The following is a 26,730-nucleotide window of genomic DNA, read 5'->3' as shown; positions in this document are numbered from 1 at the left end:
TACATATAGTGAAGTTTTAATAAAATTGGTATTTTATCGTTGTTAATAGTGCAGTGTTTTAAAAAGTAATCGCCAAAAACATGGGTTTTTAACGGTGAAAAACGGACATAGACCAGCTATAAGGGAGAGAATAAGTGTGGATGTGTTCCCGGATGCACTTTAAGGTTTTTTTGTTTTGCTTTTGCAGTAAATCTAAATGTGAAAAGCTTGATAACACAGATGTATTTTTTCTTCTAAGATCTTAAAAAAATATTCTATTTGATTTGATATTAAGCAATGAAAATACAAATATAAAACAAATTTGAAGATGATAAGATAAATAGCGTTATCCGCTACCAAGTCACTCAATATTTTGTTGTTGGCAACTGCTGCTACCTGTAAATGAGTCTTGGACACTACTCCCTGGTTCACTAATTTTAAGTGTGTTCGTGTACTCAAAAATGTGTGCAAATTTGCTCAAATTGTTATTGAAAGGCATTCACGTACTTTATTTCCCAGCAAAAGAGAGTCAGAGCAAGTTTAATTTTGAGAGTTTGGTAATTGAAAGCTTGCAAATTTCCCTGACCGAATAAGTTAACCAACTCTCAACTTTAAAAGCGTTTCAGGGCGCAAAACATATCATTTTAATATGTTTACTATTAAAAAATTGTTTTTCAGTCATGATTAAAGAAATTATTTTATGATTTTAATATTAAACCAGATTATTACCAATTTCCATTGAAATTCACTTTGGAAATGATATAAATAAGTTGATTTTTAAAAATTCGTGCGAAGCAAAGATGTGCTCACGTATGTGGGCGCATCTAATTGCTTGAACCCCGTTTACACTACTCATTAAATCCTAATTTATAAAGGGAACACAGATGATAGAACCATTTAATCTAGATTTAAAGAGCGGTGCAAACGCAGTTTTAGGCACGCATAAGTATGACTCTTTATTATTAATTTTAAATGCGCGAATGGAGAGTTTAACGTTAAGTTATAATCAGCTGTACTGCTGATATTACCTTGTTTAATACACCTTCAAATAGCTATTATTGCAAAAAACCACCCTAATATTTATCAGGGTCAGCTGATATGCATTGTTTATCGTTGAATTGAGTACACAGATAAAGGAAAAGAATATTAGTTAAAAACTTTAAACTTACAACCAAAGTTCTCATTAACCGGAAAACTGAGTGCAATATCAATTTGAAGAAAAAACCATTTATATTTGTCTATACGGACATTATGAGTTTTTATCGTTGAAGTACGTCTTTTGGAGCATGTAATTCTTTTATTTGTTTACTTCTGTAAATTAACAATTTACGTAATTATATTTTAGTAATTGTTACCATATCACATTTGACAAACTCGGCATTACCATGGCTAAAAGTAAACTGGATAGCGTTTATCGGAGGATGCTAATAACGCGCTTCTTCGAAAGAGGATGGGGAAAACCTGAAAACTTGCAAAAATTGTTTCAGTTTCGCAAAATCATATCGGAGAGAAACACTTGCTTTCCACTGGTGCCCAAGGATTATCCCGTAGAAATCATAAAGGAGGAAAAATTCCCCGATGGCGTTGTTTTGGAAGGGAAGTTTCTGACACCACTGGAGCTACACTTACCTGGCGTAGTGCCCAAAGCAGCCCAAAATGCTCATTTTCAAGTAATTCTACCTAATAAATGGACTGATTCGGCTAAGCCAATTTGCATACATTTAGCGGGAACTGGTGACCACTTCTTTTGGAGACGTAGAAATTTAATTGCTAAACCACTTATGAAGGAAGCAAACATTGGAGCCATTATTCTGGAGAATCCTTTCTATGGTAGCCGCAAGCCTGACAACCAAGTGCGTTCCAATTTGCACAATGTGTCCGACATATTCGTTATGGGAGGTTGCTTGATATTGGAGTGCCTAGTATTACTGCATTGGTGTGAGCGAAATGGCTTTGGCCCTCTGGGCGTTACTGGTCTATCGATGGGTGGTCACATGGCCTCACTGGCAGCAACCAATTGGCCTAAACCTTTAGTGCTAGTGCCTTGCCTTTCGTGGTCTACAGCCGCTACGGTATTCACCACTGGTGTTATGAGCCAATCCATCAATTGGGACATGCTAGAGACTCAGTATTATTCCGATGGAAAGTACTGCGAGCGTTTATCGAAAATGGTTACCGTGATTGACGATGCTTTCACTGCTGGTCAAACTTTCATAAAGAATTTTAATCAGTCGTTAATTGAACTGAAAAAAGATATTAGGAATGTCAAGCAAATGCAAAATGACAAACTTGCTGGTCTGGAGAATAACTCGGAAACTCAAAACGAGGCAAATAATTCGCTAACAAAGCTAATGGAATTAATTCTGCCCAAACCGAGTTTAGAGGAAAAAATTGATATTACCAAAATAAATTGGTGGGAAAGGGAAGCCCTACAATTTATGCGAGGCATGATGGACGAATGTACGCACTTGAAAAATTTTTCGGTGCCCTATGAAACGTCCTTAATAATTGCAATATGTGCCAAGGATGATGCATATGTTCCCCGCGATGGCTGTACAAGCCTGGAAGATATTTGGCCTGGAGCTGAAATACGATATTTAGATGCTGGTCATGTGTCGGCCTATGTTTTGCATCAAAAGCTATTTAGATCTTGTATCATCGAAGGTTTTGAACGAGCAAAAAAAATGTATGCAACTTATAACGCTAGGCAACAAGAAGAAAATTTAGAGAAGACCTTGTCTTCAAAAATTACATACCATGAGCTTTTAGAAAAATATATGAAATCTTGCTAGAAAATTGCTACATATCGTATTACGATACTATTTATTTACATACATATACATATATAGCAAGAAACTATTGTCCCAGTGTATAAGCAATGCGTTCGATGCATCTTGTCTGCTCCCCTGCAAAAGCAAAAAAATAATACTCACCAATTTGTACTGAAATGTTCATGAGTTGCGCACATATATTTGTGTATTTTTGCATATGTCATTGACCGAAATGACCTCCGTGGGTGCACTGAAATGTGCATGGCACATATGACGTTTGTCCATTATTACTCATTGACGTTTTAAAGAATATAAATGAATATTTCTTATTTAATACAAAACTAAGTACATGGAATTCAGTGTTTTCTTTTTGTAAGAGAACGTTGAACGAAATCAATACTGAAAATCGATTGTTTGGAAAGATGCGTTTGCAACTATTGTAGCCTATCGTTATTAAGTTTTAATTGCAAGTTTGTTGAATAAAACAAAATTTTACAAAACCTAAGACATAGTGCCCATTTAAGAAGACAAAAGCATTTTAAGTTAATTTTCTGATTTAGTTTAGTACCAATCGCCCATTAGGCCTTCAATTACGAAATTAAACAAAAAGAAGTCGAAATTCTAAAATAGATTTATATGGGTTCCACAGGTCAATGAAAGTTACCAACTACCATGACAGCCGGTTGTACGTACCGGATTGACCCGATCGAGGTCTTCATCGGCAAGGGCTGCCGTCTCAGTGTGTAACACACTGTTACAACAACAACAAGAAAACTACAAACAAACTTTATTTTAATTTCAGTAATATTAAGCCGAAGCTCACAGCTATCCCGTGCCGGGTAATAGAAATCTCGTTCCGGTCCAAAGGACCGATCGCTACGGGAGCAGGGTGGCCAATGGTTTTTTTAATGACGCCATTAACTCGCTTTGTCATATCGAGCATTGTAGGCACTTAGTATTTGTGCAATGTTCTAGCACGTGCCACGAAAATCATATCGCAATTTCCTTCTTGTCCCATCTGTTCTGAAGGTACTCATATTCTTATTTTTATGTGGGAGAATGCCGATGCCTTCCCGTCAGCATGTTAGTAGCACCCAAAGTAGGACCAGAATCCTAATGAATGAGGGGCACACACTGAATGCATCGATCTTGGTTGCCCTGGACTACGATACAGCTTCAGAACATACTAGATTCTGGTTAATATCACTCCATCATTCACGTTGTGGACGAAAGATGCGGAGCATGATTTTTAAGCCGTGCCTTGTCTTGTTGGTACGCCCATAGTAGTGAATAATGTTCGTGGTTTGTTTTTATTTTTGCATTGAAGAAAGCGCTCGCATCCACTAAGAGAGCATAAGCTGCTAAGAGAAAAAGTACGGAGTACCTGGTGTGCCCACCGAAATGTTTTCGTACCCGAAGAAGCTTCCAAAGTGTTTTTACCGCCAGACGGTAAAACAATTGGAGAGCGACCATTGGCAGCCACAGCTTCCAGTAACATCATTAAGATGAAAAATTACTTTGGTTGGCTGTTCGTAGTCTTGAGTTCTCGTTCGTGTGCTCGATTAAGTAAACACAATCAGTTTGGGAGTTTATGAATTGCTCAATTTGGAAATTTTTATCGTCAGAGAACACGATATTCGATAATTTACGACTTTCGTGCGCAAGCGCAGCAACTCTTGCTTTTTATACTTTTTTATATGTGATATAATATTTATTTTAGTAATCCCGTTTGTAATACGTGGATATATGATCTTCGAACCTGTCCGCCCGTCCATGGAAATCACAATAGCGGTAACGAATAAAGATATCCGCTTGAAATTTTCAGCCGATATCTACTTCTTATTGATAAAAATCGGTAAATAAACTGATATAGCGCCCATATAAGCCTATCTCTTGATTTGAGCTTGAGGAAGTATTTCTTTTTGTTTGTTTCTTGACCTCTCATTTCTTTCTATAAAGAGAAACCATTATAAGAACTTGTTACTGTCCAACTTTTTTGCTTTGGTGTAGATCGTGTGATTTTTCACTTGAAGGCTTTACGATGCGCCAGTTATTTAAGATATGTTGCATCCTTTAACGGCATATTTGCAAATATTTAGCCGTTTGGTTGCCGCAACGGCGTGGTTTTCGTTGAATACGATCATTCACTCGTCGAACCATCTCAGGTCTTGTTGCTTTTTTTACCACCACAATGCCGCTGGGCAACGCTACAACATTCATGGAGACACGGTAGTAGATGCGGTAAATGTAGTCCTAGGAGAACGCCTGAAGAAATTGACCACCATCGGCAAACCAGAGTAGTTCTGGCTCAATTACGTTCCGGCAGATACAGCCGCCTCAACTCCTACAGAGCAAAGATTGATGCCGACGTGCAAGATGTATGTCCCGATTGTAACCAGGGACCGCACGATCCACGGCACCTGTTTATCTGCCCGGCCAGACCCTTTCGACTCAGGTCCAGATCCCTGTGGACGCAACCCATCTTCGTCGCAACACAAGAAAGTGCTACAAAAACAACAACAACCAGTATTATTAAAACGATTTATGACGTGATATGCACACACACACACAAACACACATTTGTTCACTTTGTTTGAGTTCGGCAGCTATAGCTACTTGTGTTTTTTCAGCCAAACACATCGCAATTTAGTTATATGTAGTGATCAACAGGTGTTGTTGGTCAAAAGGGACCCAACTCTTTTTTTTAGCGATTTTCCCTAATAAATAAATATATCGATTAAACATGTGTTGGGGTAGTATATATATATTATTTATAGATCCGTCCCAATGAACGCAATTGCATCTTTTGTATATCTTTGACAGATAGAGCAACGCGAAATTGGTAACACTTTCCACACTATAGCAACACTGCTACAACAACAACAACAAACTAAATAATTTAATTTTATATTTCTAATGAGTTAATTTTATTTTTCAATTTTAATTCTCTTCGAACGTGTTGTAGATTTTCTGTTTTTGTAAATAATAAATAAATGGTAACGGAAGTTTTTAAAACAAAAAAAAAAAAAAAAACAAAGTTTCTCGTATTTTCCGTGTGGTGCTTAAATCATTAATACGTTTGTATACAAATATGCTATAACTACAGCTAAATAGAATTAAATTTTAAATTGTTCTTCTGGGGACAAATAGTCTTCAATAAAAAGTTTACCTATTTGATAATGGGATAACAAAAATATTTAAGTTAGACTATATAAGAAAAACTTTTGTTCACAAAATTCATGAGCGGAATTATCATTTGATGGTAATCGCATAGTTGTTTATATATAATTTTGTTTTTTTTTTTTGTTGTTGTTCGTTAACATCGCCTTCATAGAGTTGCCAACAACATATTTACACAGCATGAATGCCATTGTCAATTTCTTGACGTTTTTCAATCCTTTGGCAACGACAGCACAGTGACATAGATTTCCAACAGTTTCGATGAAAACAAGAGCCACAACGATCACAACGTACGACACGGGTATCCCAGGGATATATAACACTATCAGTATTACAATATTCACAAAGGAAGCCTCTGGCAGTGCAAAGCTAAGAGAAGAAAGAAAATAAATTCGTTCGAAGCATAGACATATCACATCCACTTACCACACAGTTGTAAATATGATTTTGACATTTGATTATCAATTCATCGATTGAACGATGCAAACAATTACTGCGGGCATCTATAAAATCAGACATTGACCAATTGTCTATATCGGAGGTTAGATAGTCGGGTACGGATTCAAAGTAGGCTTGCTCGCGCACCGCAAAACGACATGTGCGTATGAAATCTTTGACAAATTTCAATTGCAATCGCTTATTGCGGGCACTCAGCAATGATTTACTACGAAAATATAAGGCAGGATTTAGATCGGGCACATAGAAGAGCGGAAACGAAGACATTTGCTCTAGCAAGCGATAAGCAAAAACACTAACAGGATAACATTTAAAATCCCAGCTGAAATGGGAAGAACATTATTGGAGAAAACTCTTCAAAATTCGTTAACTTACTTTTGCAATATCTTTGCCGGTGTCGCAGACATTTGATTGCGATGGCATCCCGTACAATGGTATTTACCCAAATAAGTACAATAACGAAAACTTTGCACATATTGAGGTGAAACGCGCATTCCACAACCAGCGCAACGAAAATTTTGTTTCTTCATAAGTTCTTTGCGACTGCAAAAGAATTGAAAAAAAAAATCATAAACTAATCTCCATACGTACTACAAATGCTATTGCTACTCACTCATCTGTTGCATGTTCCGTAAATATTATCTGTTGCCTTGGGGGAGCCCAATATTTTGTTCCTCTTGTCACTGAATGTATGACATGATCATCGGGATTATTTCCCGTTAAATCCGGCATAGGTAGTAAATTCTGTGGTGTATCCTCATCAGAAACTAGCCATTTCAATTCGGATACCTTGGGCAATTGTTCTTCATCGAATTTCGAAATTAAGGATAAACCAACCACCTCGGCAGACAATGACTCTACGGACACATCTTCGGCATAAGGTACATGTTCAGCATCGCTTAGATCATGGTGTGTTGTTGTGCTGTATTTTCCTGTAGCATGTTTTCTATCCTCAGATGATAAGCAATCTGTTGCCAAAGGGGTAGCTGGAATAGACAACATAAAAAATTTTAAAATCTTTTATTTTGTAAAAAATGAACACCAGCTAACCTAAATCAAACGGAAACTTTTTGATAAATTTCTATTTCAACCATTTTTCAAACGAACCACATGATGGAAAGACGCTCTGATATCGCGTCAAAAACATGCTGGTTTACTCAAAAATGTCAACCCGTTGCAACTTTATGGTTCAAAAACTCTTTGCATAGCCATGTGGCAACACGACAGCGATCTGGGCAGAGTTAATATTTATAAATTTCCTTGCATATTTGTAATCTACTATTCAAGAGCTTTTTGAAATACGGCATTGCAACATTGTCATAATCGGCGGTTTTTATTGGGTATGTTCAAAATGGAAATACGCCATGAATATTCCATTAAGGAAATGTGGGCAAACTTTTCACGTATCAACGAGTGCTCTCCGAAGCAAATTTAAGCTCAGTGATAAGAGGCCCATTTTTTTAGCCGAGTTCGAGCGGCGTACCTCAATGCGTCACCTCTTTGGGAAGAAGTTTTTAAATGACTCATATGTCATTTACATGGCATAGTAGTTCGCAACTGTTGCCAGCATTAGGAAAGAATAACCATCGCTGAAAATTTTTCGGATGCTCTGCTGTAGAGGTATTGTACTCCCAATTATCTTTAGTTTCCCTATTGTCATAACAAATAGGTCTACAATTGGTTGCCTGTTTCGTATTCATTTTAGCCCCATATTGACATATAAGATAATTATAACTGTGTTGGTTGGTTTTTTGCGGGCGAAGTGGCATCCAGACACTTGGCAACAAAAGTTGATATCATATCCGTACTCCGCTCCCAAATGCCTAAATAACCTGTGAGGCATGTCGTAAAATATATTTAAAAAAACATTCTGTAAAATAGAATAGACAGACTGTAAGGCACACTGTAAACATACTGTAAAACAGACAGAAAGTCTTACTGTAAAAGATATTATAAAACAGACTGTTTTAAGGCCTGGTTATGTTGTATGTAAAGAGGCAATTATGGCTATTATAAAACGTAGCATTTGACATTATAAACAAAACAATTTTATTAGCATAAAAGACTTGAAGGTGAGGGAGGGTCTGACGTAGAAAAATTCGGGCATACCTCAAGGGTAGGTCGGAGGAGACGGCCCTCGTCGAATTGGTGCGAGAAGTCGAGACGTCTCTCCTACTAAAGGAGTACTCTATGGCGGTTTTCCTGAATTTTGGGAGGGCATTTATTAATTAAAAGATGGGTCGAAAATCACCGCTCTGACTGCACGGGGGTCCAACTAAGTTTCTCCCCATGTGACTGTATGCTACGTGATAGGGCTATCAACGCGGACTTCGGGAACGCCTCAAGGGTGGGATGTTCTTGGGATTCGCTTTCCCAGGAAGGAGGAATGAAAAACGAGTTCTGTGTTTGAAGAGAATGATACCTCGGTCTTTATAGATAGCTCCAAAACGGAGATAGGGACTGGATTGCGGCCATACTCCGACACACAAAATATTGATACGCCGGTGAGACTGTCGGATGAGTGTATGTTCTTTCGGGCAGAGCTCTGTGCTAAAACGATAGCCGCAAAGGAAATTTTGGAAAGAGATTTACAGTTTTCGAAATCAGTATACATATATGGCAGCCCACAAGGCTTTGGGTTCTAGGACAGTGAGGTCAAAGTTCTTGGCGGAATGTGTGGAATCACTGAATAGACTCCAGTTGCACTACATATTGGCGCTTACCCCCTTCCTCTCTTCTTGTAATTTCTTTTTATCAAATATTTTGAATTTTTGCATTTTCTTTCACCACAGGTCAGACTGGCCACCGAACGAACTCACCTTTTCATGGTAGGCTGGCTACCCATTCAACCTAAACCTAAACTATTAACAATAAATTACAATCAATTCCACAGAGAAATCATTATTAAAAAATAGATTTTTTTTACAGAAAAAAACATTTTTACAGAAAATATAGGGTTTTTTTCTTTTTTCCTTATTTTCATTCGATTTCTGACGTGTAAAGTCGATTAAAGCCATGTATTTGATGAACCGATTTTGCAAATGAATTTTTTTTGCTTGCATGTCCACCAAAATAAGGGAGGTATACTAACGGCATAATGAGTGTGCATTGAGTTGCATTTGACATTTGCATTGAAAGTGCATTGAGTTGCATTTGGCATTTGCAATGAAAGTGCATTTTGCATCAAAGCCAAATATGATCCAAATCGGCCAGTATTTGAATATAACTATGGATTCAGTAGAAACAATAGGATAATAAATTTATCCACGGTGGTGGGTAGCCAAAGTTCGGCCCGGCCGAAATTAATGCCTTTTTACTTGCTTACTCTTGTACATTTGAGTTCCATATTGTCGTGATTGTCGTGTCATGGGAACCGTAGGCATTCCATCGGAACAATGGACACCAAATATTTGTTTTTAACGCTAAATAGGAGTTCAAAAAATTTTAGCTAGCTTGGAACACCCATCTCCGAGCAATCCCATGGCAGCCGGTTTCATCGGCAAGGGCTGCAGTGTCAGTGTACAACACACTACTATAACAACCCATCTTCGAGATCTTACATTTTTGAAAATAAGGTTAAAAAGGAGTTTTTTTTTTGGGGTGGGATGGCTATTCAGACATTTCGCCTTAAATATGGATATCAAATTCATGCTCTACTCGCAAATACCTTTGATTTGGGCCCATATTGCCATTGTCGGTATATATGTACGTTTTGGGAGTGTGTTGAGACCCCCAAAACACTTGTCCACAATATTGGATAAGTGATTCGTTTTCTTCTCTCAAATAAATTTAATTTGAGACCCATATTGACATGATGGGTCAGTTAAGCTATTTGAGGTTATTTAAGGAGGTACAGCCGATCTTGGATCTTAATATCTTGAGTCACTAGAGGGCGCAATTCTAATCCGATTTGGATGAAGTTTTGCATGAAATGTTTTATTATGATTTCCAACAACTGTGCTAAGTGTGCTTAAAATCGGTCCATAACCTGATATAGCTGTCATATAAACCGATCTGGGGTCTTGTCTTCTTAGCTTCTGGAGGGCGCAAATCCTATCCGATTTGGATGAAAATTTGCATGAGGTGTATTGTTATTCCTACAAATATGCTAAGTATGGTGGAAATCGGTCCATAACCTGATATAGCTGCCATATAAACCGATCTGGAATCTAGACTTCTGATCCCATATGGCTGATATGGCTAAAAATTTGTACAGCGTCTTCTCTCATGAACTTCAATATACGTGTTAATTATAGTCTGAATCGGTCAATAGCATGATACAGCTCCCATATAAATCGATCTTCCTATTTTACTTCTTGAGCCCATAAAGGCCGCAATTTATTTATTCGAATTAGCTAAAATTTCACAACGACTTCTACTATGATCTCCAACATTCAGTTCAATTATGGTCCGAATCGAACGATAACGTGATGTTATAGCTCCAATATCATATCAATTCTTTCCTTTTATCATATGTTTGCCTAAAAAGAGATACCGGAAAAAGAACTGGACAAATGCGATCCATGGTGGATGGTATATAAGATTCGGCTCGGCCGAACTTAGCACACTTTTACTTGTTAAATTTTAATGTCATTTTCGTAACCTACGCACAACTACTTTTCATTTAAGTCCTATATGGCCCAGATCGGCTAATATGCTCATTTGGAGGAATTTGTATGCCATATCCATAATCTACTCCCCAATACTCTTCATTTGAACCCCATATTGACATGAACTCCAATATATTGAATTGCCCAAAAAGAAATTGCGGATTTTTTAAAAGAAAATAAATGCATTTTTAATAAAACTTAGAATGAACTTTAAACAAATATACTTTTTTACACTTTTTTTTCTAAAGCAAGCTAAAAGTAACAGCTGATAACTGACGGAGGAAACAAGCTGTCACAAGCTGTGAAAAAATTTGTCAACGCCGACTATATGAAAAAACCGCAATTACTTTTTGGGCAACCCAATATCTGTTTTAAGGAGTTTTGGGGTTGGAGCGGACCCCTTAGGTACTTAACCCAAGTTTTAAAGACATATTCATGTTTTTCTCTCCAAAACATTTAATTTTGCCCCGATTGTGATTTTGTGTGGTACTTTTGAGTTTTGGGTTTTTTTACTTTCTTTTCCAAAAAACTCCAATTCGAATTACTTTTGGTATTTTTACCTGTAAAGCTCACGTTTGTAACTATTTCAACTATAGTTTAAAAAATAGCCGAAGCAGTCCAGGGCAAAAATCAACTTGAAACTACATCCTATTCGACTTATTTTAATTTTTTCGATTCTGTCGGCTTTTCAATTTTTTTAACTTCAAAATCGATTCGTATTTTTTAAACTTTTAGACAATAAAAGTAGACATCCACAATTTTGCGAAATAGTATTTTTATATTCACTTCCACTTTTTGATTTTTTTATTTTTACTTTTAAACAGTAAAACTATATTTCCATTTTTTTATCGAAACTGTATTTTTACACCCACTTCCATAGAATGGTGGTTAGTTTATCCATTAAGTCGTTCCGTTTGCAACACATTAAAATATCCATTTCCGAAACTACAATTTTACAAACTCTTGATCGTCGTAAAATTCTAAGATGATTTACCGTGTGACTGCTATCCGCCTGTGTGTCCGTCTAATGTAATCGCGCTACAGCGTTCAAAAATTGAGATATATAGCTAAATTTTGGGACAGATCCACATTATTTCCAAGTTAAGTTCTTAAATGGGCCAAATCGGGCTATTTTAGATATAGCTTCCACATACGCCGATATACCGATTTTGTGTCCATAACAACCGCGTTCATTATCCGATCTTGCTGAAATTTGGAACAATGAGTTGTAATAAGCCCCCATATTGATATTCCGATTGAATAAGGTCAATGTTGGACTATGTTTAATAATAGCGGTCATACAACCCGATTGATTTGAGGTTTTGAGACCATAGAAGCCTATTTTTTTACCCGTTTTTGCTGGAATTTGGTACAGTTAATTGCATTAGGCCCTTGATACCTGTGCCGAGTATGGTCAATATCGGAATATAGTTGGATAAACATATATGGTGTATTGTATTAGACCCTCATAAGGCCTTGAGCTCAAAACGACCTCTATTATTTCCCGAAACTGGCAAAATTATAGTGAGTATATTCTATTCCCTCAAAATCCTTATAGCCGATAGAGACCAATATCTCAGGAAACAAAAAACTTCCTTTGTCCACAAATGTTAAATATATAATTAGGTTAGGTAAGAGCGACAGTCCTTTACAGATTCACTTAGACAATTTTAAGTCGAACCCACGACCCCTGCACTGGTAATCACAGCATGCTTACCAACTCGGCTACCGGGGCGCCCAAAAATATATAATTACTGTTACAAGAAAAATGCGTGTACTTTGATTTAATTTACAATTTTGGTCTGCTGGGAGCAAATTTGGTAGGTTTTTTAAAAAAAAAATTGGTCGGATTTTTTTTATAGTGGCTACGATGTTTGAGTTGGTCTGATCTTGGTCGTTAAATTCTTTCAATGTTACTGCGACCGGTCCACGGCGCTGACGTAGGGACGTAGGTCAAGCCATGTGTGGCACTGGTAGCTCCGTCGCGCTGTTACAGGAACTGTATGTCGTAGATGGTAGTGTTGCAGGATTGCCGGGAGGTATGCAAGTCTTTACTGAGAGCGGGGGCGACTTCGCGATAATTGTAGATGAAAAAGACATCAACTGTACGGTGGTTCACTATAGCTAGTGGGGGGATACATTTGCGCAATGCAATGGCAGCCAGTTGTACCTACCGCATTGACCCTATGGAGTCCTTCATTCAACAAGAACATCTATGCAGAAATGCGGGGTGGAAAGATGTTCTTGGCTTACATATCTTTTACGTTTATCGCTGACTTGGAGTGCTATCTTAGGTATATGGATACGGTGCTACTAGTTGCGAGTAGTAATCCCTTAATTATAAGTCTACACGTAAATGAAACTTCTTCGGTATTGTTCCCAAAAATTACCCAGCATTCGCTTGGTCATGAGAATCGCTATGGATAGCAGTTTACCTTGAAGGACGTCGGCATGATGAACGTGCCGAGCGAAAAGTATACCTTTGAAGGACTGGCAGGTGTTAGTGACATCGACGTTACGGCTGCAAATGGGTTTAGGTTGTGAGTTTGTGATGAATGGGTTATAATCAGCATAATCCAATTGAAATTACGGTCACTTCCAAGAATCCATGGATTAGTTTTACTACAGATCGCTCTAGGTGCTGAAAGGATGGAGACGTGAACATGGACCTTTATGCGGAAGGTTTTAGGGAGACAGCATCGGCATTATCTTTAGATGACATGAGGGTACTGACGGTAGATGAACGGATTGCTAAGATAGACAAGTGATTAGCACGGTGAATGAAGTTCTCCTTGGTAGATGTCGAAAGGCTAAACGAAGTAAGGTCAAGTGGTGGACCCGTGAGATTGAAACGAAGCGGCGGCATGTAAGACGTCTGAGGAAGCGTTCCCAAGAAGCCAAATACCTCTATAATGAGGATCTTCTCTCACGCTCAAACGACAATCTTAGTAATCTGACAACGTACAAGCGTTAGTTGATAAGGAGCAATTAGGATCACTTTAGGAGATTCATACAGAACAGTAGAGTTGAGACGGGTAAGCTATACAGCGTATGCCGGCGTGGTGGCCATAGGGTAGTAGCCATGGCGACATGGGTGGTTTTAGTGTGGGGGCTATGTATTGACATCTAAGAAGAAGTGAGCTAGGGTCCTAATGAGAACACTCTTTGCTAATGCGCTTGAGCACAAACAGGCTTCCAGTTTGGAGATGATTATGCCTCCCTCAAGTTTGGAAAGGGTCGAGTTAGTGGACAGTGTCGACCGGCTTAGGAGCTGGAGTACACCTGGTCGGAATGACTGGACAGTCGAAACCGGATAAGTGAAACGCTAAAAATGCGAAATTTTTATATAATTTATCCGTAATTTTCAGTTATTTTACTTTTTTATTTCCAGATAATATTCCAACCTAATAACCTTTTCACTTGTGCTATACTAATTTCATGGAAAATTGTAATTTGGGTTGTCAAAACTTTTTCAGTTTAGCGGAATTTTAAGAAAAGCGACATTTCAATCAAGCTAATCCAGTTCCATTGAATAACACCAGCAATTAATGGTTATTTCTACTAAGAGTCACTCAAGCGGAATTTTTTACCAAAATCTATCACAGTTTTGTGGTTTTGACTGTGCCTGATCATGTTGAGTCGATTCTCACTGGATGTGTACTCATGAAATTAGACGAAACAGGTTGTCAAGAACTTTCTCTCTGGCGATAGGTTGAGAAGGATATTGAATATATTGTCACGGAATCTTCCACCCAAGATTCGATTTGCTGGAACTAGCATCGTAAACGCGGTACTCGTAAAATATCTGGTAGTGACTGTTTCCGAGTGGTATGTTTCCTGGTCCATTTGGATCGGGTGAAGGAAAAAATTACTAGAAATACACGGAATTGTTTAGCGTGTTCTGAGAAGTGATTGGGGACTTAGTAGTCGAGCTGTTCGATCCATATATGGTGATCTATTTGATGCTTGCGCATTTTGTGAACCACCTGGGTGGCATGTAATAGGCACGAACGTTCTGGGTAGGAAAGAGACCCTCTCTTATCGGAGGATGGCTATGCTGGCTAATTGGCTCAATGCTCCCGAGCTGGTAGATGGAAATGTTTTGGAACGTCTTGGTGATAGATAGACAAACAGTGACAATGGCTGGGTGCAAATTTATTTTGTACCACCCAGACATTGGCTTCGGCTTTAAGCTGGGGTGTTAACTCACGTGATCCTTTAATGCCCTTCTACATCGGAGGAACTTGTACGCAATAGAGTTGTGAGACAATGAGCGACCTGTGAAATCGAGGCATGTTGCAAGGTTGGCCAACTTTTCCTGGGGAGTATTTGATAGAAGAAGAAGGCTTGAGAACACGCTAGGTATCCTTGAGGTGTTCTGTTTATGTTTTGTATATCATCCTGGTGACAATACTGTTGTCTTGTTCATACTCCATATGCTGGCTATAGGTCGGTTGAGGACAACTCCTCGTTTTTCTAGGTGACCATTCCGGAACTTTTTGGGGTTCAACTAGTAGTCATTTGGCTACGAATTCTGACCAGAGACTTTAATCTAATACCACGGGTGACGGTTTTATCCTGGTAATGGTGAGGACCCAGTGGGGAGTAACATGGTGGCTGCGGTATGTACTCAAAACGCGGGCAAAGCGCGTGCTCTGCGTTCAAACCCCGACGTGAACATCAGAACATTTTTCAGCGTTGGTTCCCTTCTACTAATGTTAAAACTTTTTGTTAAAACTTCTCTACTAAGTGGTGTCCTTAAGCGACACGCCGTTCGGAATCGGCATAAAAAAGGAGGCGCCTTATCATTGAGCTTAAACTTTAATCGGACTGAACTCATTGATATGAGAGAAATATCTCCTGTTTCCCCTCAACTTGCTGTGGTCTAATTTTTTATGTAATTAACTTACCTTCCATGTTTAAATTATCCGATTGCGGCGTTTGCTTGTTCCATTTAATATGCTCAATAGCCGATATTATAGCCTCTGATATACGAAAATGAGCATTTTCCTTTTCCAACTCTGTGTCATTGCGTGAATGGGCCATTTTTAAAAATTGCGTTAAACTTTGACAATCCTTTGTTGCCGCTATAGCTGCAGCAGAATTTATTGAAGAAGAAGTATTAGAGGATGTTCCTTCTTTGCATGCCCTGGAGCTATCTAACCTAATGGGATTCATTGAATAATCCAAAGCTGTACTGACGTCATCGAAGAGTGTTTGCGACTTCCGAGAACGCAACTTTTTACCATAAATAGGCAGAAATTTATCTAAAACAGCAGAACTTAATGATGACGGTGTAGACTGAAGAGGATTTGGAGTACTTCTTTGGTGCACATATCCATTATGAGTATCGGAGTTTATAGAATCAATTGCCGTCTCAGGTATTTGACTTTCCTCATGGGAGGTATGATCCGTATACCATGATGTATAGGATGGTGGGGTACTAAATAGCGATGAGAACAAACTATTTAATGGACTTAAGCTCTTGGAGGATTTGTGCACCGTTAAGTGCTGGGCGGAAGGTATAGGTGTGGGCTGTGTGCTAGCATTACTATTTGTGGGATGCAGCTGCTTATTCTTCTGCTCCCATACATGATCCGTCCATATTTTTATGTCGTCAGTATTGATCAGCTGTATACGCCTGGCTGTTGTATTCGACTGGGAGGAGGACACCGAGGTAGACATTGGAGAGGAAGAGATTGTGGAAGCCGTCGAATTGAAATTCATACTCGATGAGGACGTAGGACTTTTATTTTGGCTCGAGGTAGTATTTTGCGATGTGGAAGGCTGTTGATCGTCATAACCACACAAGGATTCGCCGGAGGATATGTTAAAAATCCTTGATGTTTCTCCCCCTAAGCGGCAAGAAACTCCATCGACTTGCACTTGGGGTATGTTACGTGGCTTCGTATGTTTCAGCTTGATAGCGGCAATTGTCTTACACCTGGGTCGTGTATCTGCGATTACATCGTCTTTGGCATTTGGAGGCATGCAAGAGGTTTTAAAATCCGGAAGACTTTTAGTTTTTCGTATAGTTAACAATACTGTTGAGCTCTGTTGTTTCTGTTGGGTTTGCTGCCTTTTTGGCAAAAAAAGCTCTTTCGCAAGTCTGTTTCCATGAGAAGTGCACGGACCCGACAACACAATCACGTTGGGCTGCGAATTGTAACGTTTGTGTTGTGTTTTCTTCAATCCTTCCTTGAGCAAAGCATCGATATGTTTCAGGAGGCCATACTGTCGCCTTTCAAAAGCACTTATGCCAATGAATAATGCTTCGACATACTTTTCTTGCCTGAGAAACGCTTCACTCGTATAGTGTTCCTCCAAAAGTTCCTTATCAGAGACTAAATACTGCAGAAAAACAAACAGTACCGAGTACTGACTGAGGCTTTGCCTTAACCACTGTGTCAACTGTGTTGTTTTGCTCTGCTCCGATAGCTCACTGCTGGGGAATTTCTGACGAAATGCTGATTGTGGACCACAAGAGGGGGTGCTGGGACGCCGCGCTATACCAACTGACATAGAATATTGCGAATTGTTTCGTATGTTGACGGCATTGAGAACCCATTCGAAGTCATCGATTATTTTATTTGCTGAATATGAATCCACCGATTCAGTGTAACTACTTGCACCAGCCGCTGACGATTGAGGCGACGATGATGAATCATTTGGTACGTTTGCATTGTCATTCAATTCTTGATGATGATGCTAAAAGAAAGAAAAAAAAAAAAATAAATAAAGTCCCATAAAATAAAGAAATCGCCAGATAAGTTTGGCAAACTATCGCACTTCCAATCTCTCTTAAAAGTACCAAATAAGATATGTTCGTCAAAATTTGATTTTAATAGAAAATGTTTGAAATTTGATTTTCATGCAAAAATTTGTCAAAATCTGATTTATATAAAAAACTTCTTAGTAATTAAATTTTTTAGAAAATTTCGTCAAAATTTGATTTTAATAGAAAATGTTTGTTGAAATTAGATTTTCATGCAAAAATTTGTCTAAATCCGATTTATATAAAAAACTTCTTAGTAATTTAATTTTTTTGGAAAATTTCGTCAAAATTTTATTTTTATAGAAAATTTTGTCGAAATTTGATTTTAATAAAAAATTTCGTCCAAATTGATTTTCAAAAAATTCATCGAAATTTTAATTTTATAGAAATTTGTTTTTTTCTATAAATTTGATTTTCATAGAAAATTTCGTTGAAACTTGATTACCATACAAGTTTCTGTCATTACATGCATTGGGAAAAGGTGCAGCTAATAGACAGTGTTGTCGAGCTTGGTTAATGTGTTTCCATTTGCAAGGAAAATCTACGATCATTGATCTCGTCTCGAAAGAGAAACAAACAAATACATGCAAACTTAAAATGCATAAAAAATTTCGTCCAAATTTGATGTTCATGAAAAATGTAGTCCAAATTTTATTTTCAAAAAAATCCTCAAAAATTGATTTTCATACAAATTTGAAATATCGCCCAACGAAAATTTTGTGCGAAAACTAATTTTCATTCATTCAATACTTTCTATTCAAAGAATAGCACAGCAAAAAACTTTCAAAATTAAGGCAAAATGTGTGTTTATTTGTTGCTTTAGGCATTGTTGGATAAATTGGATTTGAATAAGGGAAGTAAGATTTTACTTTACATTCTATTGCACTTGTCAATCAAGTTGTGTTGTTGTTGTAGCCACATTTTCATGTGGAGGTGGCGATCCTAGTCAAGCTTCTGTAGATGAGCAAGCTCGCCGAGCATCTTAGGCACTGAGCCGAGCATCTTAGAACAAGAGCCGGTGCCCGGCCTCTCACTGAGACTCTCCGCTCGACACCCACGATTGACAGCGACTGCCATTGCAGCTACTCCGTATGAAGTAGACGCGCATCGTAGCTCACAGCTAATGTTCTCATGACAGCATGAACACCACAAAGATCGGACCTTTATGTTTCAGCCTGAGTGGTGCTCACAGCTATTCCGTGCCAGGCTTGTGAATCAAGTCGTCTATAAGAGCCCTATTAAAATTCTAATGTGCGTTCTGCTTGTTGGGTTGGTATGTAAAGAACCATGATCCGTTTGAGAAATTCAGCTGATGAAGATTCTTGGCATATCAGAAGTCGCGATACAGATGGGCGGTCAAATGCTTTTAAGCAACATCGCACATTTTGCCTTTTGGAAGTTATTTGCATTTGTCTATGGTCGGACAATATCCTGCAATGAAATCTAAAGAAACTTAGTTTTCATAAACCCTTTTATCAAAATTTGATTTCCATATAAAAATTTCATCGAAATTTGATTTCCAAACAAAATTTCCGGCAAATTTTATTTTTATAAAAATTTTCGTAGAAATTTTGTCGAATTTTGATTTTCACAAAAAATCTCGTCGAAATTTAATATTCATAGAAAATTTCGTCGAAATCTGATTTGCATAAAAATTTCTTTAATATTTGATTTTCATAGAAATTTCGTCGAAATTTAATTTTTATAGAATATTTCGTCAAAATTTTATTTTCTTAAAAAAATTCGTTGAATTTTATTTTCATTGAAAATTTGGTCAATATTTGATTTTCATAGAACATTTCGTCAAAATTTGATATCCATAGAAAATTTCGTCAAAATAAGAAATTTCGTTGACATTTGATTTCAAAAGAAATTTCATTGAATTTCATAGAAAATTTTGTCGAAATTTGATTTTTATAGAATATTTCGTCGAAATTTGATTTTCATAAAAATTTCGTCGACAATTGATTTTCCTGGAACATTTCGTCAAAATTTGATTTTGTTGTTGGTTTACCCAGCTTAGACCAATGTGTTTTTATTTCTTGCTTCTATTTCAAAACAAAACAACAACAAACCCTTTAAAGAGTCTCAATATTTGTGGTTTTTTAAATGTATCAAGGGGCGGGCTGCAATGATCGCGTTTTGAATCCATGCACCTTCGATCATTGAGCTCGTCTCGAAAGAGAAACAAACAAAAAATGTAAATTTTAATGATCTCGCCCTAACAGGCAAAAAACTTGAAAAATTAAAATTGATGTTCATAGAATATTTCGTCAAAATTTGATTTTCATAGAAATTTCGTTGACATTTGATTTTCAAAGAAATTTCGTCGAAATTCGAGTTTCATAGAACGTTTTACCAAAATGTAATTTTGATAGAAATATCGTCTAAATTAGATTTTTATAAAAATTTCGTCGAAAATTGATTTTCATAAAAAATTTCGTCGAAAATTGATTTTCATAGAATATTTCTTCGAAATTTAATTCTCATACAAAATTTCATTGAATTTAATTTTCATAGAAAATTTCGTCAAAAATTGATTTTCATTAAAAAACTCATTGAAAAATTGATTTCCATAGAATAGTTCGTCGAAAATCGATTTTCATAAAAAATTTCGTCAAAATTTGTTTTTCATAAAAATTTCCTTGACATTTAAGTTTCATAGAAATTTCGTCGAAAATTAATTTTTATTGAAAATTTCGTCGAAAATTTATTTTTATAGACAATTTTGTCAAAAATTAGATTTTGATAGAAAATATCGTCAAAATTTGATTTCCATAGAAAATTTCCTGAAAATTTTATTTTCATACAAAATCTCGTCGAAATTTGATTTCTACAAAAAATCTCGGCGAAAATTTATTTTGATAAAAAATTTCGCCGAAAATTGATTTTCATAATGTCGTCAAAATTTGTTTTTCATAATTTTCGTCGGAAATTTATTTTTATAGAACATTTTGTCGAAAATTGATTTTGATTGATTTTTGTTTGATTTTCATAGAAAACTGGAAAACTTCTTCGACATTTGATTTTCATAGAAAATCTCGTTGAAATTAGTTTTTTAGATTCCATTGCAGGATATTATCCGGCTTTAGACCATTGTATAATGCTTTCTATTCAAAGAATAATATAACAAAAAACATTTAAAAGTCAGCAAAAGTGTGTTGTGACTAGAAGAAAATAGTTTTTCACAGAAAATTGTTGTCGAAAATTGATTTTCATGGAACATTTCGTCGAAAATTGATTTTCATGGAACATTTCGTCAAAAATTGATTATCATAGAAAATTTCGTCCAAATTAGATTTAAAAAAAAAAAATGTCGTAAAAATTTTATTTTCCTAGAAATTTCGTCGAAATTTGATTTCCATAGAAAATCTTGCGAAAATTTGATTATCATAGAAAATTTTATAAAAATTAGATTTTCATAGAAAATTTCGTCGAAAATGGATTTTCATAAAATATTTCGTCCTAAACTTCGGCGAAAATTGGTCTCCATAGAACATTTTCTCGAAAATCGGGTTTCATGGCATAGGATTTAAATTTCCTATGATATTTCTGGGGTTAATCCAATAGGTGTCGCTCAGCTAGCAAGTCCACATTGGCGCTGCAGTTTACCAATGACACCCCAAGTGCTGCCGAAAAGTGAATTGAGAACAGTCTTTCTAACATACTTCTGATTTCTCATTAACTGCAGCTGTACGTGGGGAGGACCTGTAAAGAACGACAAATGTGACTCCAAGTATTTTGTGATTGTTAATGGCCTTAATCATTACGCTATTTATTCCCAAATACAGCATCTGGTGAAGAATGTGACTGAAGATTTGGTACCAGACATGTCAAAAGTCCCAAGGACCGTTGTTGTTGTTATTGACACAATTGTATGTGGAGGCTATAAGCAAGCCATCTCCGGCCCATAAGAGCAATCGCCGGAGAAGTTACGACCATTGGTTATTTAAAGTTGCTAATAATTCGCCTTGTCATATCGAGTACCATGACCATGGGCACTCAGAGTCTCTACTCTATATCGCTGATTGGCCGCGACTGCAATTTCAGTTACTCCGTATTCAAAGCATTCCACTATCCGCAACCTGAGTACGCGCCCTTTAGGACTCAGCTGAAGTGCTCGTAATGACGATGAACACCACACAAATCAGAGCTCAGAGTTGCAACCCGTGTGGTGCTCATTCATGCCTTGTCGGGATAACTGTGTGCGCCTAATTCAGAGCTTGAAAAGTAATAGTCGTGCCGAAAACCAAGTTAAAAATAAATCAAGTGCTTTAAGTGGCACTGTAATTCTAGCATCAGTGAAGGAGTTTCGAACGGGACGCCAAGGTTGGCTAAATTGTGAATATTTATTATATGGAAGTTTAAACATCTCGCATCTCAGTTGGTGCCATGTTACCAAAAGAGGCTGATGTCCTTTCAATCCTTCTGCAGGGTTCGAAATTGACTTGGAAGTTGATCAGAGAAAATCTATACCCGGACTTAGTGTTTCTAGCCATGAATTCTGCATTTAAAGAACAAGGTAAAGCAAAGGAGATGTGGAGGACATTGTCTGCCATTTCATTGAAAATTTAGTCGAAAACAGAGTTGGTTATAACATTTCTCGAATTAGCATATATGAGTCACACTCTTTTCGCTCATAAACCAATAAACCTTACCAATTTTAGGCAAATATAAAAACGAGGCCATATGAATGAAATGTTAAACGACCTTGAACTATTTTTTAGAATTCGTTGTTGAAAAACAGGCGTTAAACCCCAATTATGTCAATTATAAAGAAACCATAAAGGACAATTAGGATTGTTGACATACATCATACTATGAAGGCATGGAATAACTAAGTTTGTCAACCATGAATCTATCAATATGCAGCCTGTATCCACCATTAACAAATTCGCAATGTTCGCAGAAGAAACAATAGCAAAAAATAAGGTGGCAGACACATAAACAATGATACTTGTACACACCTCACACGGTCACACGACGGAGATCGTTTTGGTTATTGGTTGAAAAAAAAAGACTTTCACTTTCTAAAACTCCAGATAACAAACTTAAAATTTTTACAAATACTAACTTCCCATTACCTTTGCATTTTCATCTTCCACCAATCCATGCAATATAATATCTAGAGTTGAGTTTTTTATTTCGTTAAATGTTATCTCATCGTACGCCTCATTTAGGAATGAACATAATTCGACTGACTTCTTGAAATTTCCAATCAATTCACGACATTTTTCTTTTTGTAAAAGCAGTTTTTCTTTTACTTTTGACATATTTTTGTCTATTCGTATGATTCAACATCTGAGATTCGTTTAAATGTATTATTTAGTAATAATTCACTTTATTTTTTTATTTTTGCTATTATTTTTTTCGCAGAACACATCACAAACACAAATATTTATATGATTTAAGCGAAAAAACGTGGCAACTCTTGTAGCCTTGTTTTTTTTTTTTTTTTGTTTTCATCTTCGTTTTGGTCTTTGGCTCTGTTTTGGTAAGTGAAATGATAACAAAATTTTAGCGTGATGAAAATCTAGGCAAATTTATACAAGGTAAAGACATTAGCCCAACCACAACGAAACTATACATACCTGTGAAACTATACAACTATACATCCCTGTGAAAATGGTAAATCAAATTCCCACAAGGCTATCAAATTTCTTGACACTTCCTAAATGACATTTTTTTGAGATCCCTAAAATTCCATGCAAATTTCCCCAAAAAATCCTTAATTGTATTGTTATACAATTAAAGAAAAAAAAACATTGATTAAAGTCTTTTTCATAAAAAATAAAGTCTTATTCCGTCAATTGGTGCATTTTAATTTTGTCATTGTAAGTAATAAAAAACTACGTGAAATATTTCAGCCGATGACAAATCTGACGATAGTTTTATTCGGTTAATATGGGAGCCATTATATTATGTTTAAATCGATTTTGACAACACTTGGCACTGTTGTTAGAAGTCGAAACAGAACACTTATTTAATTTCAGCCCAATCGGATAAAAATTGCAGTTTCTAGGGGCTTAGAAGTCAATAGTTGAGGACTATTTTATATGGGAGCTATATCGAAATGTGAACCGACATGACCTACAGCGGTCAAAAAAAGTATTCATCATTCAATGTTTTTTTTTTAATAAGTCTACAAAAGACAATTGGAATAAAAACATATTAAACTAATGATGCAGTAGTGCTTGTGTGATATATATGTACACAATTTCATTGTTTTTAAAGAAAAAAATAGTATTTATTGGAACAAAAAGGGCCATTTTACAGCTGAACACAAAAAATTAAACAAAAAAAGTATTCATCATTGCAAAAAAACAAAAAAATAAATAACATAATTTAAAAAAATTAATACTTTGTTATTCGACCACCGCGTCTTATAACTTCTTTTAAACGGTTTGACATCGATTGGACTAATTTAGCGGTTATATTTTGGTCTATATTAGTCCATTCCTCCATTATCACCTGTTGCATTTGACTCTTGCTCGAAAAATTGCGCGTTCTCAATTTGCGTTCGAGATGTTCCCAAAGATGTTCAATTGGGTTCAAGTCGGGACTTTGAGGAGGAGTTTTAATGACTTTGGGGCAGTTATACAGCATCCACATCTTGGTATTTAAAGCAGAATGTTTGGGGTCATTATCTTGATAATATTGAAAGTTATTACCAAGCCCAAGTTTTACAGCACTATCTTTTAATTTCCTCTTTAAAATGTCAATGTAATACTTATGATCCATTACTGCATTAATAATTTCAAGATTTCCCGCTCCTGAAGCCGCCATACACCCCCAAACCATTAAACCACCTCCACCATGTTTTACAGTAGCAACTGTGTTTCGTTCTTCAAGCTCTGTATTTGGTTTTCTGTACACTATGACCTTTCCATCGCACCCAAAAAGATTAAACTTGCTCTCGTCTGCAAAAATGACTGTTTTCCAAAATGATTCGGGCTGTTTTACATACATTTTTGCGAAGTTTAGCCTTTTCACTCGGTTTATTTTATTTATAAAGGGCTTCTTACGTGCAGTTCTTCCTCTGTAACTATGCCTTTTGAGTGTATTTCGAATTGTTTGTGTAGTAACTTCCTTCCCTAAATATTCCATAGTGTTTTTACGAAGAATGGTCGCATTTGTCTTCGGAGTTTTCTGAACTTGCCGCACTAGCCAACGCACATCTCCAACTGAAAGTGCTTTTGGTCGACCAGATCTTGGTTTATTGTCAACAGTTTTCGTTTCTGTCCACTTTCTGATGATGGATTGTATAGTAGATCGTGGTCTACTTAATATTTCACTGATAGTTTTTTGAGTTAAACCATTCCTGTGGTGTTTTATTATCAAAACTTTTACCTCATCAGAAACCTCGTTTTGCTTACGACCCATTTTGACAAAAACTTTATTTTCAATGAAATTAAATATTTGCTGTCAAGGGCAAAGCCTCCTTTACTAAATAAAACAGAAAAGGGGGATTCCCAAATAATATTTGAATTTGACTTTGATGATAGCACATCAATGATGAATACTTTTTTTGTTCTGTTTTTGGTGTTATTATATAAAATTGCATTTTTTGCGCTAATTAAATTTATTTTTTGAATTTATTTTAAAACATATTACGAAAAATAAACTATTGCATAAAACTGCATTATTTGTTTACTTTAAATTTTCTTCAATTACCCAAAATAAGTGAATTTATTATCAATTTTGCTAATGATGAATACTTTTTTTGACCGCTGTATTTGCAAATGACCAAAAGTTCAAGGGGATAGTTAGTCCAATGTCTATCGTGATTTCGACAGACGAACGGAGGATCAGACATGGATAGATTGATTTAGAATGTTAAGATCAATAAAAATATATACACCTTATGTTGAATGACTAGATTAGTCAATCTGATAACACTGATTCTAGTTTTTATTAGCATATCATGTGTAGCAGCCACAAATTCAAAAGATTTATGATTATAAGCGTGTAAATTATAAATTCAAATGATAAAAATTCGAAAAAGAAACAAAATGTAAAAATCCTTTAAAATTTAAACAAAGCATTTGAAGTTATATGGGGATTTGGATACACCTCTGGAATTAGAAAATTTTATTAACCGGGCTAATGACTTTACCTTGTATAAATTTGCCTAGGATGGAAACCAGGATGCACTCATTAGGTGAGGTCATGCGAACAGCTGAGTACATATTTTTATTTTTGTTTAGATTTTACAGTAAATCTAAATGTCAAAGGCTTGATAACAGCTGTGTTTTTTTTCTACAATATTATTTGATCCGATATTCCACACATAAGCAACAAAACAGTGTTATAACGATGAAAATACAATACAATTATAATATACATTTGAAGAAAAGTTGAAAAACAAAGTTTATTTCAAAAACCACATTAACATTCAATCAATTCACGGTATTTGTCACTCGAGGTAATTTCGTTGGGAGTACATTTTTATTGTTGTGCTAATCACGATACCTTTTGGTGTACGTGTTTGTATGTGCGTACACAGGAATCCTGGTGCGTACATAACCAAAGAATATGGGAGAAAGAAGATGACAACAAAGATTCAAACAAAAATCTAACATCTTAATACCCTCAAACCTGGCCGGCTGTTACAAGCTATTTGCGTGAGACCATATTTTTAAATCCGCCTTGGCCCTCAATAATGTAAAAAAATAAAAATATAATTTTTTTTTTTTTTGGAAAAAAATATAGAATAAAAAAAATTACAGATAAAGCAAGAAAAAATAAATCTAAATAATGGTGCATCATAACATTTTTGTTGGAGTGCCAAAAAAATCAATTTCCGAAATACTAGTGTGAACGGTTGAGATGATTTTGATTTGATTTTAAAAGACATAAGCAAAACGAGTCAATGAAGACATGGCATAAGTTGCACGAAAATTCCTTTATGTGTGAAGGACCCTTAGCATTCAACATATGTATCAAAAGAAATAAAACA

At 36.2% G+C, this 26,730-nt stretch overlaps 2 protein-coding genes across 2 annotated transcripts; one reads left to right on the top strand and one right to left on the bottom strand.

Moving 5' to 3' along the window:
• The first annotated feature begins 1,067 nt into the window (after positions 1-1,067).
• LOC106086838 (protein ABHD18) lies at positions 1,068-3,255 on the top strand. The gene is made up of 2 exons (XM_013251651.2): positions 1,068-1,249; positions 1,325-3,255. The coding sequence occupies exon 2, from the start codon at positions 1,365-1,367 to the stop codon at positions 2,769-2,771; it is 1,407 nt and encodes a 468-aa protein (XP_013107105.1). The 5' UTR covers positions 1,068-1,249; positions 1,325-1,364; the 3' UTR covers positions 2,772-3,255.
• Positions 3,256-5,648: 2,393 nt separating this feature from the next.
• LOC106087427 (run domain Beclin-1-interacting and cysteine-rich domain-containing protein) lies at positions 5,649-23,168 on the bottom strand. Its single transcript, XM_013252469.2, has 6 exons — positions 22,856-23,168; positions 15,907-17,704; positions 7,000-7,372; positions 6,762-6,929; positions 6,357-6,708; positions 5,649-6,299 (listed from the first exon to the last, which is right to left on the bottom strand). The coding sequence occupies exons 1-6, from the start codon at positions 23,042-23,044 to the stop codon at positions 6,102-6,104; spliced, it is 3,078 nt and encodes a 1,025-aa protein (XP_013107923.2). The 5' UTR covers positions 23,045-23,168; the 3' UTR covers positions 5,649-6,101.
• Positions 23,169-26,730: the final 3,562 nt, after the last annotated feature.

Source organism: Stomoxys calcitrans, chromosome 4 (assembly GCF_963082655.1).
Source record: "Stomoxys calcitrans chromosome 4, idStoCalc2.1, whole genome shotgun sequence".
In the NCBI taxonomy this organism is placed as follows: domain Eukaryota; kingdom Metazoa; phylum Arthropoda; class Insecta; order Diptera; family Muscidae; genus Stomoxys; species Stomoxys calcitrans.
This window is presented reverse-complemented; position numbering and strand designations above follow the sequence as displayed.

Bases quoted from the DNA above. Each gene is read 5' to 3' on its own strand.
- LOC106087427 (XM_013252469.2), bottom strand. From the start codon at position 23,044: ATGTCAAAAGTAAAAGAAAAACTGCTTTTACAAAAAGAAAAATGTCGT. The intron at 7,373-15,906 runs GTAAGTTAATTA...TGTCTATTCCAG, and splicing joins GGATAATTTAAACATGGAAG to CTACCCCTTTGGCAACAGAT. The intron at 6,930-6,999 runs GTGAGTAGCAAT...ATTCTTTTGCAG, and splicing joins ACGGAACATGCAACAGATGA to TCGCAAAGAACTTATGAAGA.
- LOC106086838 (XM_013251651.2), top strand. From the start codon at position 1,365: ATGGCTAAAAGTAAACTGGATAGCGTTTATCGGAGGATGCTAATAACG.